Source organism: Barbus barbus (assembly GCF_936440315.1).
Source record: "Barbus barbus genome assembly, chromosome: 8".
Classification (NCBI taxonomy): Eukaryota; Metazoa; Chordata; class Actinopteri; order Cypriniformes; family Cyprinidae; genus Barbus; species Barbus barbus.
This window is the reverse complement of record NC_136736.1, coordinates 9134233-9152154: the sequence shown is the minus strand read 5'-3', so window position 1 is coordinate 9152154 and position 17922 is coordinate 9134233. Positions and strand designations below refer to the sequence as shown.

The following is a 17922-nucleotide window of genomic DNA, read 5'->3' as shown; positions in this document are numbered from 1 at the left end:
CCTCATTAGTTTGCTGTGCGTCGGAGAAATAGTGGAGGGTGTAGGGGAGGTTTGGAGGAGTCTCACTCCCAAATTTAAGGGAAAGTTTACCCAAAAGTGAAAATTATGACATTATTCACCCTGATGTTGTTTTAAAGCTTCATGACTGTGAAACACAGAAGAAGATATTTTGAAAAATGGCTTAATAGGCTGAGTAAATGATGACTGAAATTTCATTTTTGTAATTTACTTTAAAGGGGTTTAAAGGAGTCAAATAAAAATGTTTTTGGAAAAGTATATACTGAACAACATTTATAAACTGAAAATAAAACAAAGTTTAAAATAAAAAGTTACATTCACATGAAATAATTTTTTTTACTTTTTTACCTGATCATTTTTTTTTTACATTTCATATTTTTTTCACATGCTTCTCCCTGGTGACATCTCCAATCATTTAGTCTGCTTAAACTCCACCACTTTCTACTTTCATCCAATGAATAATCTGTTTCACCCAGATGTATGTCACAATATGAAAGAAAAGATCAGCCACTATTTCTGTTTCATCACAGCTTTAATTTACCAGCACCTAAGTATTCAATTAATTTCTGTGTTAATCAAAACAGAAAAGACGCACAAAGGAATAAAACATAATTGGGGGACAGTTTACTCCCTTCCAAACACTGACTATACATTCAGGTAAACTGTATTTTGGCAGCTCATATTTCTCTAGACACGGTGAGCTGCCAAAATACAATTTGGATGTGAGAGACTAACATAAATGGATCATGCCCTGAAATGGTCTATAAAAATATATATATATATTTTGTTAAGTCATTTTTCGCACACTTGAAATAGAAATATATATTTTACTTAGGAATCAGAGTTATTTTAGTATCATTGATATATTATTAGTTTTTGTTAATTTTTTTAATTAAATCTTTTTAATTTTTTACTTAAATTTTAGTCAAAGTTTTAGTAATTTTGTTGCACATTTTTGTCATTTTTATTATTTTTTGTAAAAGTAATATCTATATTTTATACTATTTTATTCATTTATTGCTTTTCGTTTTAGTTTGTTATTTCCGTACCTAAACCTATGGTGGCCGAGAGAGCTCAACGCGCTACAAATAGAAAAAACACCTGCAAATTAAGAAAACAACTTCGTCAATTTGACAACACGCGCTGCAAATGCTCACGACACAAACAAATACTCACAACACCACCAAACAAAGAAACGTGCTGCAAATAAAATTCTTTATTTGGTTGTGTTGTGAGCATTTGCAGCGCCTGCTGTCAAACTGATGAATATGTTTTTTTGATTTACTGGTGCTATGTTTTTGGGGTCATAGTCAGCATTCCTCTTCCTCCAATTATGGCGAGTTGAGTTGATGCCAAAGAGCTGGATTTTGGTCTCATCTGACCACAACACTTTCACCCAGTTCTCCTCTGAATCATTGGCAAACTTCAGATGGGCCTGTACATGTGCTTTCTTAAGCAGGGGGACTTTGCGGGTGCTGCAGGATTTCAGTCCTTCACGGCGTAGTGTGTTACCAATTGTTTTCTTGGTGACTATGGTCCCAGCTGCCTTGACATCATTGACAAGATCCTCCCATGTAGTTCTGGGCTGATTCCTCACCGTTCTCATGATCATTGAAACACCACGAGGGGTGAGATCTTGCATGCAGCCCCAGGCCGAGGGAGATTGACAGTTATTTTGGGTTTCATCCATTTACGAATAATCACACCAACTGTTATCACCTTCTCGCCAAGCTGCTTGTTGATGGTCTTGTAGCCCATTCCAGCCTTGTGTAGATCTGCAATCTTGTTCCTGACATCCTTGGACAGCTCTTTGGTCTTGGCCATGGTGGAGAGTTTGGAATCTGATTGATTGATTGCTTCTGTGGACAGGTGTCTTTTATACAGGTAACAAAAAGAGATTAGGAGCACTCCCTTTAAGAGAGTGCTCCTAATCTCAGCTCCTGACCTGTATAAAAGACACCTGGGAGCCAGAAATCTTGCTGATTGATAGGGGATCAAATACTTATTTCACTCATTAAAATGCAAATCAATTTCTAACTTTTTTGAAATGCGTTTTTCTGGATTTTTTTGTTGTTATACTGTCTCTCACTGTTCAAATAAAACTACCATTAACATTATAGACTGAACATTTCTTTGTCAGTGGACAAACGTACAAAATCAGCAGGGGATCAAATGATTTTTTCCCCCTCTGTACGTACACTGCTACATTACGGGTGTGACCTCATATACTGAGGCTGTCACTGTTCTCTTCCTGTGTGCTGTAATTCCCTTAGCTCTGTTAGTCTGGATACAAGAATAGTTACAAAAGCCCAGAGCACTGTAATCAGGTTTCAGGAGAATCTAATGATGCAGAACCACAATCAAACGTTAAAAACCCCTGTGGTACCTTCACAGCCCCCCTTTACTCTCTGTCTCTCTCTTTCTCTATGTCTCTGATTCCCCTGCTTGCTCATTATTTCTTTCTTCATAAACACTTTATATCTTGCTGCTTCTTTCCCCAGGGCCTTTGCATACTCCCCTGTGCACAGTTTATATGTTTATTATCAATGTTTTTTGTTGATTAGAACATGCATGTATATATTCACGTATTTGAATTAGTGTAAAATTCTGTGGTGGTAGTATCAGGATCCTTACATGTTAACGTAAACTGTCATTACACCTACACCCATCTATGAATTACATAATTATTTATGAATATTTATAGTCTATAGGTGTAAATAACTTATAAACATGCTATCTGTGTGATTGAGAATGTCTACAGCAGCAAGTATAATATATGGATTATGTTTCTTAGATGTGTCTTATATGACTCTTCTGTAATGGTCTCTATTATATGTCTCTTGTCTGACTACTTAGAGCATCTGCTCCAATAGCTCCTGTGAAAGTGTGCTTTGATTGCTCTGATTAGATGAAATCCATCTTCGCTGGGCACATTCCCTGCATGGGCTTCTCAAAACAAAGTGTCCACTAGAGATTTGGCAGAAAATTGATGCTGCGGTTGACTAGAAGCATTCATGTTGGCTCAAGTGGCTTGAAGACTGTAAAATATAATGATCATGTTGCCTCGACTGCCTAAGAAAGAACAATCCATAGGACTAAAATAAAGTGAGAAACTTGTTCAGTAAAGACACAGAAAGACCCAAATCTTATATTCAATGTTCCTTCATTATGGACACTTTTGGTCCAGTCAAAATTAAATGTCCTATAAAAAATATTCTGTCATTTTTTTCCCTTCTAATTTGTTTTGAACAAATTAAATTTCCACATTAAATGTTCAGGTTGGGGTCAAAATGACATTTATAGAATAAAATGGCAGACTCCTTTGGCTTGTGAAGGATAATTAGAACTCAAATATACAACTAGATGTGTAAAGTTTGTATACAAACGTTAATGTTGGCTTAAGAAAGCCTAACTTAGATAGAGAGAGAGAGAGAGAGAGCGAGAGAGAGAGAAAGAAAGAGAGAGAGAGATAGAGATAGACAGATAGATAGATAGACAGACAGACAGACAGACAGACAGACAGACAGACGATGATTGATTGATTGATTGATTGATTGATTGATTGATATTTTGATAGTTTGAAATGGTTTTATTTTAAATGAGCATTTTAGATCGCAAATGTTCAATTAAATAATATTTTTTATTCTTATTTTACGAAATTACAGCTTTGATATGACTCAAAATTAAAATATTCGGTTCGCAAGTGATATTTCCCTTGAGTTTTCCTTTCTTCACACATTTCATATTTCTCATACCATATTTTCTTCAAGTCTCACATTTCATCATATTCTTACTCCTCACCAGCACTGGAGGGTCCTTGGACAACAAGTGCAAATAAAACCTTTATTAGTATCACAATTCTAGATCATATCACACCAGAACTGAGGGACAGTCATAATTTGTTTAATAATAATAATAATTTTATATTATTAGTTTATATTATGATTCTATATGCAATAATTATATATTTTTAAGATCATATTGAAACAAGATTTGATCAAATAAATAAATTCAACCCCTGCATGTGACGTAAAAGTGCCTTTAGTTATAGAAACACACATTTGCATCTGGAAAGTTCTTCAGTCTAATACATCACTGCCTGCTATGACAACACAAGATTATAATTAGGCAGAGACTTCCAGTCACGCTTCAGACAAAAAGACAACGACAAGCTGTCAGACTTCTTGACAGAAGCATTGTGTTTGGTTAATCGTTGTCTTTCTTTCTCCTCTGCCTACTTACAGACCCACTTCCTCTCTGTGTTTCTCATACAGCAGTCATGCACTCTGCACTGGCCATTATTTACTGATTTGATATATTTCTGCAACAATGCACAAACCGAATCTACAGAAAAGTGTTTTGACACTTGACACTTTATAGTGACTGTCACCTTACAACTACATAAATATAAAATCAGTCGTTTATTTTAAGGAAAGATAGTTTAAGCACACTTTCCCAACAAAATGTTTTGTTGTTGGGATACGATTCTTCTACACTTCCTCTTGTCCACAACTTGTCCATTGTAAATTAAATGAACTACACTTGTGGTTATTCTGCTAGGGCACCTGTGAATTTGAGCAAAACTGATTTGATACATCCACTAAAAATCATATTGAGAACAAAAATGACTCAGTTTGTTATAGTTCACTTTAGAAGTTCTACTAGCTATAAGTAACAAACTCTTATTTGAGTATTAGTGGACTATTAGGTTAGGGTTATTAGAGTAAGTTGAGATGTACTTGCAAAGTTACTTATAGTCAGTATAATGTTGGGGACCATCAAAATAAAATGTTAGCCAATATTAAGCAAACAGTCGTACTAATACTTTAATGACTTGTAGTTCCAATGTTACTTATAGTTAGTAGAATGTCTGAAGTGGAGTATCAAAACAAAGTGTTACCATTGTAGATGCCACTTATTTCGATATTGAATATCATACCTTTTTAAAGTAGACCTATTCTTAGGCGTCCAAATAGTTTTTGAGGCCAGAGTAAATCAGATACAATGTAAAGGTACAGAATTAAGTATACAGTAAGTTGACTGTAAACATAATACACTGAATGTGTCACAATACTAAAATACACACAGGTTTCTTTAAGTGTGTGTATGATGACATCAACCAAGCAAAAAAAAAAAAAGCAGCCTATTAGCGCATTCAGACGCTTTGTTTTCAAATGCCTGATGTGACTTTGATTTCATTTGAAAAGGTTTTTTTTCTTCTTTTTTTTCACACGGGTACTGTGGTTTGTGTCACCATTGTACGCCACGCTGAGAATAATACAATCATGAAAAGACCTCCATGTGATTCAGTGTGAATAAAGATAAAGGAGGCTAGAAAGTGTTCATCTGACTCTCAGATCTTTGTACAGGGCGAGACGGATTATTAATTATGCATCGCGAAGTGCAAAGTGTGTCTCCGGTACACTAAGAAGCTGAACATCACTGATGTTTTTTTAAAGCATTTCTGGTAAAGTCTGCATCACTGTGCTGTGGTTTTCATTCTCAGAATTTCATCATAATCTAGCAAAATGATTTATATCTTCTTGCACTACACATATATCTGCAGTTTTGTTTTATTTAACTGGTTTGCACTCTATCTGCCATGTGCCTTATGCCACTTTATCTATCTCTTTCTTTATTTTTCTACAAATGTCCTCATTTGTATATCTGTATAGTTGTATGTACATATGTTTAAACTGTATTTATCCGTATTTGAACGTCTACTGTCAGTGTCTTAAATGTTAACTGTATGCACTAAGGGTCTGAGAGTAACACAATTTAAATTCTCTGTATGTATGTGCTGTACATGTGGAAGAATTGACAATAAAGCAGACTTGACTTGACTTATTTGTAAATTTAATGTGTCTGGCTTCTGGAGTCATCCGCTTCCAGCTATTTTTAGCTGTACAAAACAGCTAGTTTTTCTGCTTGATATTGCAAACCGGTGTGTCTTAGCATATTATTTGAATATATTATGTTAATAATGAACACACTGGTTTGTAGTACAGACCGTTTTACCATTTACTGCACTTTGTTATATAACCGTTTTACCATTTACTGCACTTCTTGTTATTTCCCCACAGCAGCTAATGAACCGGAAGTCTCACACATTGACAGAAAACAGCTTACTTCCGCATTGAAAAATAAGCTAGATACAGTTAAGTCCATATATATTTGGACACTGACACAATTTTCATAATTTCGGCTCTATATGCCACCAGCATAGAATTAAAATAAAACAATCAAGATGAAATTGAAGTGAAGACTTTAATCTTTAATGCTTAGGAATTACAACCATTTTTATACACAGTCCCCCCATTTTCAGGGGCTCAAATGTAATTGGACAAATAAATATAATCATAAATAAAATGTTCATTTTTAATATTTTGTTGAGAATCCTTTGCAGGCAATGATTGCCTTAAGTCTGGAACTCATGGACATCACCAGAGATTGGGTTTCCTCCTTTGTGATGCTTTGCCAGACCTTTACTGCAGCCGACTTCAGTTGTTGTTGGTTTGAGGGTCTTTCTGTTTTTAGTTTTGTCTTCAGCAAGTGAAATGCACGCTCAATCAGGCTGAGATCAGGAGATTGACATGGCCATCTCAAAATATACCTTATAATTTTTTTACCTTCAAAAACTCCTGGGTTGCTCTTGCTGTATGTTTTGGGTCATTTCCATTTGTACTATAAAGCACCGCCCAATCACCTTTGCTCCATTTGACTAAATCTGGGCAGACAGTATATCCCTATACATTTCAGAATTCATCCAGCTGCTTCTGTCTTCTATCATGTCATCAATAAACACCAGTAACCCAGTGCCACTGGAAGCCATGCATGCTCATGCCATCACACTGCTCCGCTATGTTTCACAGATGATGTTGTATGATTTGGATCATGAGCTGTTCCAAGCCTTCTCCATACTTTTTTCTTCCTGTCATTCTGATACAGGTTGATCCTAATTTTAGCCGCCCAAAGAATGCTTTTTCAGAAGTGGTCTGGCTTTTTTTAGATGTTTTTTGCCAAAGTGGCCTTGTTTTCTCTTGATTGTAGACTTTGACAGTGACGCACCTACCTCCTGGAGAGGGTTCTTCTCTTGGCTGGATGTTGTGAAAGGGTTTTTCTTTACCATGGAGAGGATCCTCTGATTATCCACAACTGTTGTCCTCCATAGACATCCAGGCCTTTTTATGTTGTTGAGCTCACTAATGCGTTCTTTTTTTCTCAGAATATACCAAACTGTTGATTTGGCCACTCCTAATGTTCCTGCTGTGTCTCAATGCTCAAATGCTAATGGTTTGTTTTGTTTTTGAAGCCTAACAATTGTATGTTTCACTTGCATGGAGAGCTCCCTTGACTGCACAATGTGGGTTCACAGTAACAGCTTCCAAATGCAAATGCCAAACTTAGAATCAACTCCAGAACTTTTACCTGCTTTGATGTAGAAATAATAAAGGAATAGCCACCTGTCCATGAAACAGCTTTTGAGTCAATTGTCCAATTATTTATGGTCCCTTGAAAAAGGGAGGAGACACATATTAAAGATCTGTAATTCCTTAACCTTTCCTCCAATTTTGATGAGAATACCGTTAAAATAAAGCTCAGAGTGTGCACTTTATTATATAACTGTAACTTGAACATGTTTGGGTCAACAGCTAAAATAAAAAAAATGTGCCTTTGTCCAAATATATATGGATCTAACTGTATATCTATGTCTATGTGTGTATCTACATCTATATCTACACCTACATCCATGCGTAGCAAACTCTTCACTCCTTGAGTTCTCTTTTCAATTGTTGCATAACCCTGACCCACATCTTTCAGTCCATTTCTCTGTTATATTCTCACTCGTCTGTTTCCTCTGTCATTGATGATCCACAGTCGCTGCTGAGTGTTTGCCTTCATTTCTCTCTTAATAAATCCTTCAAAGCAGTCTTGCTGTGTGCGATTCCTTCTTTCTGTTTTTCTCTCAGGCACATCACTTCTCTCTGGCTCTCTCTCATGTGCTTTTTGAGATTACAGTTCTTCTTGCCTCGTTTTTCTCCTTTTTGTTTTTTGTCTTTTGGTGACATCCTCACTTTCCTTCTCTACCGTTCTGTTTTCCACTCTCTCACTCCTTCTTTTCTTCCTCACCTTCTTTTCTGCGCTGACTCTTTGTCAGACTCAAAGAGAGGAATGCAAGTGTTAGTTTTCTCACTGCCTTCTGTGTGTGTGATCGGTGTGTGGGCAAGTGTTCTGATGGCAAAATGTGTAATGTTTGTGTACAGACACAGCCACAGTATAACTGACCCTGCGTGTGCATTGTGGAAATCTGCTAGTGTGATACTCAGCTTGAACCGCATTCATGTGTCTCTCTGTGAATGTGACAATGTGTCAAATAGAGGTGTCATTTCCTGGTTTTTATACAACAGTTTTTTCCAGTTCTCTGATTTGATTGGCCAAGCCATTTTTTAAGAGTCATATCAGAGACCTCTAAGGAGGAGGAGACGGACCACACATAGAAAAATGATTGGAGGGATAACAAGTTTCTGCTCTAAAATACCCATGCACAACTACTGGAAAATACTTTTTTCCTACCATGATTTGAGCTAAACTATAGCTAACTGTACCTGCAGTTATTAGTTAAATATTGCTACATAAGCTTAGCCTTTGGCTTTGAGGATCTTCTGACTATTAAGTATTGGAGCTGCCTAAAATGGTCGCCAATTGACTTGGAATAAAGGGACTTTTATAAAATTTTGTTAAACCACGTTTGTAAACTATCCCATATCATGTGGGAAAATATTGGATTTTTTTAAAAGCCAGAATTTCTGTGTTTTTGTTTCTTGCTCTAAGATCACAGGGGGACTTGGAAAACCCATGCAACAACTTGCGAGCTTTGTGCTTTTTTCAAACTATTTGTGTTGGTGGTAAAAAAGCCGGTTTGTGTATAAATGTAAGTTTTTGCCATTTTTTCAACTTGATACTTAATTTCTTGCGAGAAATTAGCATAGCAGTTTTTCAGTATTTGTGTGGTTATGACCAAAGTTCTCTCTGTTTAGTTAAAGATCATTATACAGTTATGCTGTCTCAGAAGCGCGTCCGAAATCAGTTTCAGGAGGTACCTTCAAGCTGCGAAGTCACTGGCTAAAGGCTGTGACACACCAAGCTGACGGTCAGCTGTCGGCCAATGCCAGACAGTCGTTGACCGACTGTTGGCTTGGCTTTTGCAGTGAATTGGTTTTGGCTAGATTGTGAGACAGATCACTTTGACTGGCTGTTCTGCTTAGCAGATGAGTGCATGTGAAGAAAAAAGTGAAAGTAAAGAAAGCAAGCAAGCAAACAGCAAAGTCAAGAGGTCACATACAGTACAGACGGCTCTTCTAATTTTACATCTTCATCTTACCTGAGCATTCCGATATGCAATATTCCAATATTTTCATAATGACATGGCTGCCTGGGATGAGGAAAGTGAAGACAGACTCAACAAGATCATACATAAATAACTAGTATAGATGTTCAAAACATACATGCTATTTGTACGTTGTCTGTAGTTTTTGATGTTGGTTTGGTGTGTCACAGACTTTAGCCAATGATTCCTTAGTAGCAAGGCAACAAGTCAGCTGCCTAAGCTTTCAGATTCAACCTAAACCTCTGAAAACACCTCTTCCATGAGCACACAATAACTAGCTAGCCCTTTTACACAACCTTTTTGCTTACACTTCTACCACTGGTGCTTGCTGTAAGAGAAGCAACACTCTTACATTTTGTTACCTTCTGGTTTATTTATTTTGCTTGCATTTCAGATTTGTTGCTTTGGATAAAAGCATTTTCTAAACTAATAAATGTAAAACCACATTTGCGATCATACTATATGCACTGAAAAAAATGATAATACATTTTTTTAAGGTAAGTGTTTGTAAACTATTTATTTGATCTATATTTAAATAAAACAATTTTGAAAGTTAGTCAACTAAATTAGTTTATTTAAATGTGGCTCAAATAAATTGATTGCAACCAATTACCTTAAAATTGTTTACTAAATGTAGTTATCGTTTTTAGTAAATTTAGTTATTATTAAAATATATAAAATATATAAATGTTAACTGAAATAAAATAAAATAAAAACTTAAAAACTAAGTACTAAAATTACTCAAACTAAAACTAATATATAAAAGTAATAAAAAAAAAATAAAAAAAAATAACAAGATTACTAAAACTAAAATCAAAGTGAAAACAAAAAATAAATTAATAAATAAAAGTACAACAGTATATTAACCCTAATACTAAAATAAATCTTAAGTAAAATAACAACCTCGCTCATATTCTACCTGTTTACACATCTTCCAGTTATCCGCTTGCCACATTTTCTCATGTTTTCATTTCCAACAGATTAAACCTTCATATAGATATTTTTCCAAAAAAAGATTATGAATACTATATCTTCCTCTTTCCACTTTTACACCTATCTAACACTAACTCATATTCTCCTGCTAAAATTACCCTGTCTTCACATATGGCTCTTCCCCCAGATTCCTCAGACTTGCCCCAGCATCCCTCATGCACTCACTCACACACACACACACACACACTCACCCTTCTCTGCTCTTTATTTTTAACCCAGTCGATCAGACACTGCTCACCGATGACGCAGATCCACATGCAGCACTGACACCATCAGCCAGAATGAGAGAAAGAGAGAGGGAGGCTGGCAAAACAGGGACAAGCTGTGGCAAAGAGAGGAGACGGAGGGAGAACAAAGTGCCAGATAATAATCAAAGATAAAAATCCTTGAAATTTACAACTGACAAAGCATTGTTAAAATATTTTGTCAGGTAACATCTAAATGAATTGGTTTCATTCAAATTATTATCTGTATTGCTGAATCAACCACCATAATAGTCCCTGTTAAGAGTCAGATAAGGTAGGAACGGCTCCTCACGGTAACACCTGTACATTTTCACCTTTTTTATACAGTGTAGATAAATATGCTGCTTTGTAGGTGTCTTCACCCTTTGCCTATTCTCCACTATCTCTCTGTCACTTTCTCTCTAACTCTCTCTATCTTACTGATAGGTTCACACCCCCTCGTTTGTTAAACACTGAGACAAACAGCTTACATCACTTGGCGGAAAGACTTTTTAGGAAGTTCCAGAAAAAGAAACGCCTCTCCCCCAGCTAACTCACAACACAGCCGTGACGCAAGAAAGAGACCTGCCGCACACACACACACAGATACAGCTCTTGCAGGCTCTGTGTGTGCTTGTGGTTCAGAAGCAGAGAGATGAAACGGCAAAGGACATCTCTGTAGATTTCTCTCTGTGTGTGTGTGTGTGTGTGTGTTTGTTTAAATGGAATACAGAAAATCCATTAGTGAAAGAGGATATTGCACTGTAAAAGGGTTTTCTCAGGCAACCTAATGTGCTTATCTAATTTAACTGATCACTAATATAATTCTAAATAACTAAACTATATTAGGTTACACTAATCAAGTATATACTATATTAGGTTACACTAATCAAATACAACTGCACATTTGCACTGTATGTGTGTGTAGATGTGAAGGCATGCTGTTGTTGACGTCGTCATGACGTATTTCTTGAATGTTGTGAATAGGAAGCAACTACAATTATTTCAAAGTGCAGAAAAATGTGTGAAAGGAGCACAAGAATAAGAAAAATAAGTGGACTGACAAAACACCATTGTTAGTACCTTCTTGTGGTGGTTGTGTGGTACTACAAGAGTGAGATTCAATTACCTCAGAATCCCACTGAGTCTATCTTCCCTCTAAATCATTCCAGCCTGTGTCCCAAATCATGCTCTGTCTTCTCTTCATTACCTCTCTGAGTGTGAGGATGAGAAAAGTGTGAGAGACGGGATGATCACACACTTAGGATGTGGAGTTACTAGATTTCCCAAGGTGCTTGGAGTGTGTGTGTGTGTGTTTACGTGAGCAGGGCCTCGGGGCGACTGACGTCAATGGAAATGCTGGAGCTGGGATGAATCTTAATTGTGTCTGTGTATGTGTTTTGGCCTTATGTGGGAAGCATGACATCAATTTCAAATAATATATTAATTCATTCAGGAAGGTTTAGAAATATGTTATGTTAGGATAATATAAACTCATGCATGTGTATGAAGAAATTGGTCAAGTGTTATATGAACCCACAATCATTCTGTGTATGATGACAGAAGCCTATATCTGTCTTATTTTGCATATATTTTTTTAATGCAATGAAATCCAGTGTAACTGATGCTGATTTATATTCAGCGCACAGGCAGCACATGCTCCAAAACTGTTAATTATCAGCTTGTGTAATTATTATGCAATCTTAGTTTAGTATATTTGACAGCTCACTCAGATTCTTCATTTTAAATGAGTAATCCTAGACTATTGCTGTATTTAAATGGTTTAAATGGGTCATATCATATTTTTTTATTTTAGTGCATAAATGATAATTTAATCTTTTAGTAATTTTTAGTAAACTTTACCAAAACAGGCAAAATTTATTTTTATGACCATATTCTCTCTGACTCTTTGGCTTAGGCTATTTTAGTTTTATTTTATATTTTTATGAAATACTTTAGAATTATATTTTTTTCTTTTATGGCTATACCTTTAATACTTACAGTATATGCAACATTTCTCTAAAAATATAAATGATTTCATTTTAAATTATTTAGGTGCCTTTCAAATCATTGGGGCCTTTCAAAAGGTGCTAATATGTATTCTTTAGGTACTTTTGAAGTATTATGTCTTGCACAGGACGACATGCAGCTAAAGATACTCAGTGTGCATTATGTGCTTTTTTTATTATTAGTGATTTAAACACGTTACCACATTTTGTTTGTTTAGTATTGTTTATTATTGGATTGCATTTATGCTGCTTTTAAAATACTGTAAAAAAAAAGGATTATTTACTTCAATTCTTCAAAACTCTTATAAAACCCATTTGCTTCCCCACTGCCAGGAAATACACAATGCAAAAATTTGAACAAAAATGTGTGGCTGAGGTTAATTTATTTATTTTTTGTTTGTTGGTATGAGCAGGAATTACTACTACTATAGCTTTTTTATTTTATTTTGCAGTTATTATTTTGTTTTCATTTTAATTTGAGTTTTATTTCATTAATTTTGTTGTGTTTTTGTCATTTTTGTTATTGTTTTTAAAAAATATATAATATATTTTTTATTTATTTTATTTCAGTTTTTAGCTTTTTTTAGTTCATCAAGTTGTACTAAATGAAAATAAGAAATGTAGCTCAAATGATCTAAAAAAAATAGTTTTAGTTAACTACAATACTCCTGTAGCTTGTTATTATCAGTATATACCAACTTTTGCTGCTTAGTTTCAATAAAGTTTCAGATTTCATTGTATGAAAGTTTTTATTCCAAAAGATCAAGGACATATTATACTACCCCTTTAAAGATATAATACATAATTAATGTTAGCAATTGGTCCATGTCTTTCTCTTGAAGGTGTTAATAGATTGAATTTTTGGGAATGTGATCATATGAGAGGCCTGACATATTGATGTTAAAAATAAAATGCCATGGACACAGATCAGCAGTGATAACAAGGAAAAACAGTCACAGGTGTGGCTTTTATTACTGTTCCAAAAGGATGTAGAGGTTTTACACAGCCTTTTGGCCAAAACACCCCTCCCTCTGCTACCCATTGTCCCGCCCCCCAACCCACCCTTGTCAATCATCATCCCTGACCCCCACGAGTCAGACATCAGTTAAGACTCTTTGTGATGGACCGATTTCCTCAGGGGAAAAGTGAAAGGAGGATGAGGAAGGGGAGGAAGAGGGAAGAAAGAAGAAGATGGGAGAAGAGGTGAAGTGTAGAGAGAGAATCAAGAGGGGTGGGGAAGAAGAAGCCATGCTTTCATCTGTTATTAAAAGCCACATTTTCTATTGTAACGTTTTGTCTGCTAGGCTGTTGGCCATACCTGACTGACCTCCATCCCTGTCTCCTTCTTTCCCTTCCCAGGATGACTCATACGGGTGGTGCGCTCCTCCTCTCCTTCTTGGCCCTCCCCCCTCCCGCTCCTTCATCGTCTCCTCCTCCTCTCTTTCTCTCTCCCCTGTTCCCTCTCTTTCTCATCCTCCCTAGCTCTCACTTGGTGGCCATAGTGTAGCAGCCGTCTGGGTGCCATTGCATGTCACGGATGCGCCTGACGGACTGAAACTGGGGATGACGAGCACCGTACTCGTTAAAGTGACGGTAGTCGCCCTTCTCCAGCAGGTACTGGCTGCCACGGTAACCAGGATACTGGTAGCCCACCCAACTAAGACAAGAAATGAGAGGAAAGACAAACAAACTTAGAGAATGAAGAAAACTCAAATACAGAATTGAGAATAAAGAAGAGCCTCTTTTTCAATTCTGTATTGTCAAAAGTATACCACACTGAAAATTATTTTATTGAAATATTAATAGCATTAATACTGATAGGTTATCTAGGTTGAGTAACTATAAATGAAATTAAAACTGAAGTGTGTAATGGAAGACAAAAGTTTCCAGAAAGTCATAATAAATCTCATGGTAATTCATAACTATTTTACGTTTTGGAGATTACTAATGAACAAATTCATTCAAACTCATACAATTTGCTTTTCCCTCAGTAATGGTGGACCTTCATGTTTACTTTATAATTTTTTTATATATATTTAATTAATTAATTAATTTATTTATTATTATGTATTATTTGAATTCATGTATGAATTACATATGAATTCACATAAAATTGGCACCTGGTAAAATAGTTAAATTTTCCCATGAGAACGGGTTGACCACCCCCCACTTTATGGTGCCACATTTTATATACTTTTTGGTAGCTAGAAGAAAGTGTTTTAAAATTGTGTTTTAAACTCAGTGGATTTAGGAAGTGAGGGTATGACTTATAGATCACAGACTTCAAATTTCTCTCCTATCAGATCAATTTTTTATGTTGAGATCTCACTTTTATGTTCAGATATCACAGTCTACTCAGATTTCTTTGACGAGAGACCACTTACGTGCCACAGCTGACCATGATGCTGCCCACGCGGTCGGTAAAGCCGAAGGTGTACATACTGGGAACATCATCATCGATAATCTCCATCTTACGGCCCTTGAATTCACCAACTTCATAAAGACAGATCTTATGCTTTTCTGGGTCCTGTGAGGAACACAAACAAGAGGAGATCAAGGTATAGTATTCACTAATAAATGCATGAGATTTCAAAAATCTTTTTTTCTTTGGCCTTTTAGCCACTTTTATGGATATAGTGAGTGCGACAGGACAGGAAATGATGGGAGGGAAGAGACTAGGAAATGTTGAGAGCTAGATTCAAACTTACATTGCCTTCAAAAACTCCATGGCTCAATGTGTCAGGAAATATATCCATGAAAATGGATTTAAAAATATATATTGTTTTCCTTTTCAGTTTATCTGTAGCTGGGAACAGGAATCAAACTCACTTTTCTGAATGAGCACCATGGCTTAGTGAATGATTTTGCTAAAAATGGAACGAAAACATTCTAAACAAAACCAGAAATGTGTAAAATGAATAAAAGGGATGGATACCATTCTGATAGGTCTGAAGGACAGCAGGTAGTCGTTCCTGTGGCAGTTGCTCCAGCAGTCCCAGCGGGGGTACTCGCCCTTCTCCAGGATGTACATCTCTCCGCAGAAGTTCATCTGCTCCCAACCCACCCAACTAAATAAAAGAGAGGGACACAGAAAAAATGGAGGAAGTGTTAAAAAGCACATCAACTGGTAAGTCACTCATATCTGTATCACAGGAACACTCACGGGCCGCACTCCACGCGGAGGGAACGCACTCTATCCATGCCCATTTCACACACGTTCATGCACTCATTGGAGATCTCAATCATGCGGCCCTGAAAGTTCTCCTGATCATACACATACATCTGAGAGAGAGCAAAGGAGAAGAAAATCAGGTCAGTTTTGCTTGCTATGCAACTCTCAATTAAAGTTTTCAGTTTTTAGTTTAGCTTGGTGTAAAAATAAAGCACACATACAACTCCCACATCTATTTCTATGGAAACTGAATTGATGCTCAGTTTGGCACAGCTGTTTGACATCGTGCACCTTTCATCAGTCATCATTTTATGCATCTGTAAATATGGTATACCCTGTAGTTTCCCATGCCCGTCTCGGTTTTCTTCTGAGTTTGAGCAGCCTTCCCATCAGGCTGGGAGGCAGGCTTGGACTTCTCTCCACCAGTGGACATGATGACTACAACAAGAGAGTGGAGAAACGTGAATAATTAGCAGCATTCTTGCTGGAAATATCTATTGTTGGACATGTAGTGATGTGAAGTGCTAAATATTGCTCAAAGCAAGTGATGAAACCCATTCCAACAAATCATCGAGTACATTTATAGCCCTTGAATGAATTATTCACCCACTTGCATTGAAACACTTACACAATAGTGTTACAGAGGTACAATGCTCATACGTACCAATTTGACCGGGATGACTAATTTACAAATTTATCACAAAATGGTACATTATCATGGCTGAATATTAAAAGTGAAAGATGGAATGAGACCCTTAAGGTTATCTGATGGAAAACTGAGGTAATATTGGCTGATACAATTCTTGCTACTTCTTCAAAGTATTTGCGTAAGATATTAAATGAACCTAACCCCAGATTCTCACAAGGCTTCAAACAGCCCTTTTTAATTAAAATAACATCCACCCCAATAAGTAATTAGCAGTCATTTAAATTAGAGACTGTTTAATAAATCATTAAAAACCTGCATCACTTGGTACTGCATTTTTATATATTATTTAACACACCACCTATAATTCATTTCTCTCTCTTCGTATCCACAGCTTTTCTGTATTCATTTTTTCTGCTATGACAAAAAGGTTACAGTTCACCCCGATGATGAATAAAGTGCTATTCTCACAAAAGGATTACATTTTAATTGCCTTTTACCGGTGACTAATGTGTCAAAGCTGTTAGAGATATTCTTACACAAGCCCATGCTGGGGTTTCCTTGCTGTAGACTATGACTATAAACCAGACTAAACGTGGGATCAACTCTCTCCCAGTTTGTTTTTGCTCACAGACCCCAGTCTCTTACCTGTGTGTTAGTCAGTAGCCGCTCTCTGTCTCAATCAGTGCGTCAGCGTGTGTATTGAAAGCAAACATGTGTCCCTTTTATAGGCTGGCGCCCAGCATGGGGGGATTAGGCCCACAGAAACAAACTTGCTGAGCTCACCAACCCACACACAGAAATCACCCCATCATCAAACACAGAGAGAGAGAGAGAAGTATACTTATTTCTCAAACCCAAGGAGTCTTTTTCATAATCATGGAAGCTTACCTTTTGTCTGTGTGTGTCTGGTTCTGAAGCTTTACAAGGTGACGAAAAATACAAGCTATTGAGTGCCATTACAGCAGTACTTCCAGTTTATTTCACTGTAAAATGAAGTACATGAAACCTGATGAAAGCAAACCAAAGGAAAAATACCTGCAACAAAGGGACCAAAGTGAAGGCTTAGATTGGAATATTTTCCACTCTTACGTTGGATCTATGGTATTTTAAATAAAAAAAAGTAGTAGTAGAAGTTCATCATTTTAAAATTACATTATTAGCCTGCTTCCACAGCACACTAAAATGGACAAAAACAAAATCTCATTTGTCAGTGTAATGGAACACCATCGGGCCAAAGCCAAACCATCAGGCGGCAAATTGAAGACTTGGCAAATTTCCAAACGTATCTGAATTTATGATATTTTTCATAAAATGCATCTAATTTGGTGCCAATAAAAGTTCAGTTTTGTCTCATTTACAAAGTACATTAACCTGCGTATGCAGCCCATGTGTTGTGTTAAAACTCTTGGCAACTGTGCTGCCAACTGTGAAAGTTTTTTTATTAGGATAATATGCCAACAAAACTGCAC

The 17922-nt window shown here is 36.4% G+C and overlaps 1 protein-coding gene across 1 annotated transcript; it reads right to left on the bottom strand.

The window, feature by feature from the left end:
• Nucleotides 1-14117: 14117 nt before the first annotated feature.
• Nucleotides 14118-16237, bottom strand: LOC306873597 (beta-crystallin B1-like; the record flags this gene model as incomplete). The annotated part of the gene is made up of 5 exons (XM_079423013.1): nucleotides 14118-14289; nucleotides 15017-15159; nucleotides 15568-15700; nucleotides 15796-15914; nucleotides 16139-16237. 5 exons carry the CDS (start codon nucleotides 16235-16237, stop codon nucleotides 14118-14120), a joined length of 666 nt encoding a protein of 221 aa, XP_079279139.1.
• Nucleotides 16238-17922: the final 1685 nt, after the last annotated feature.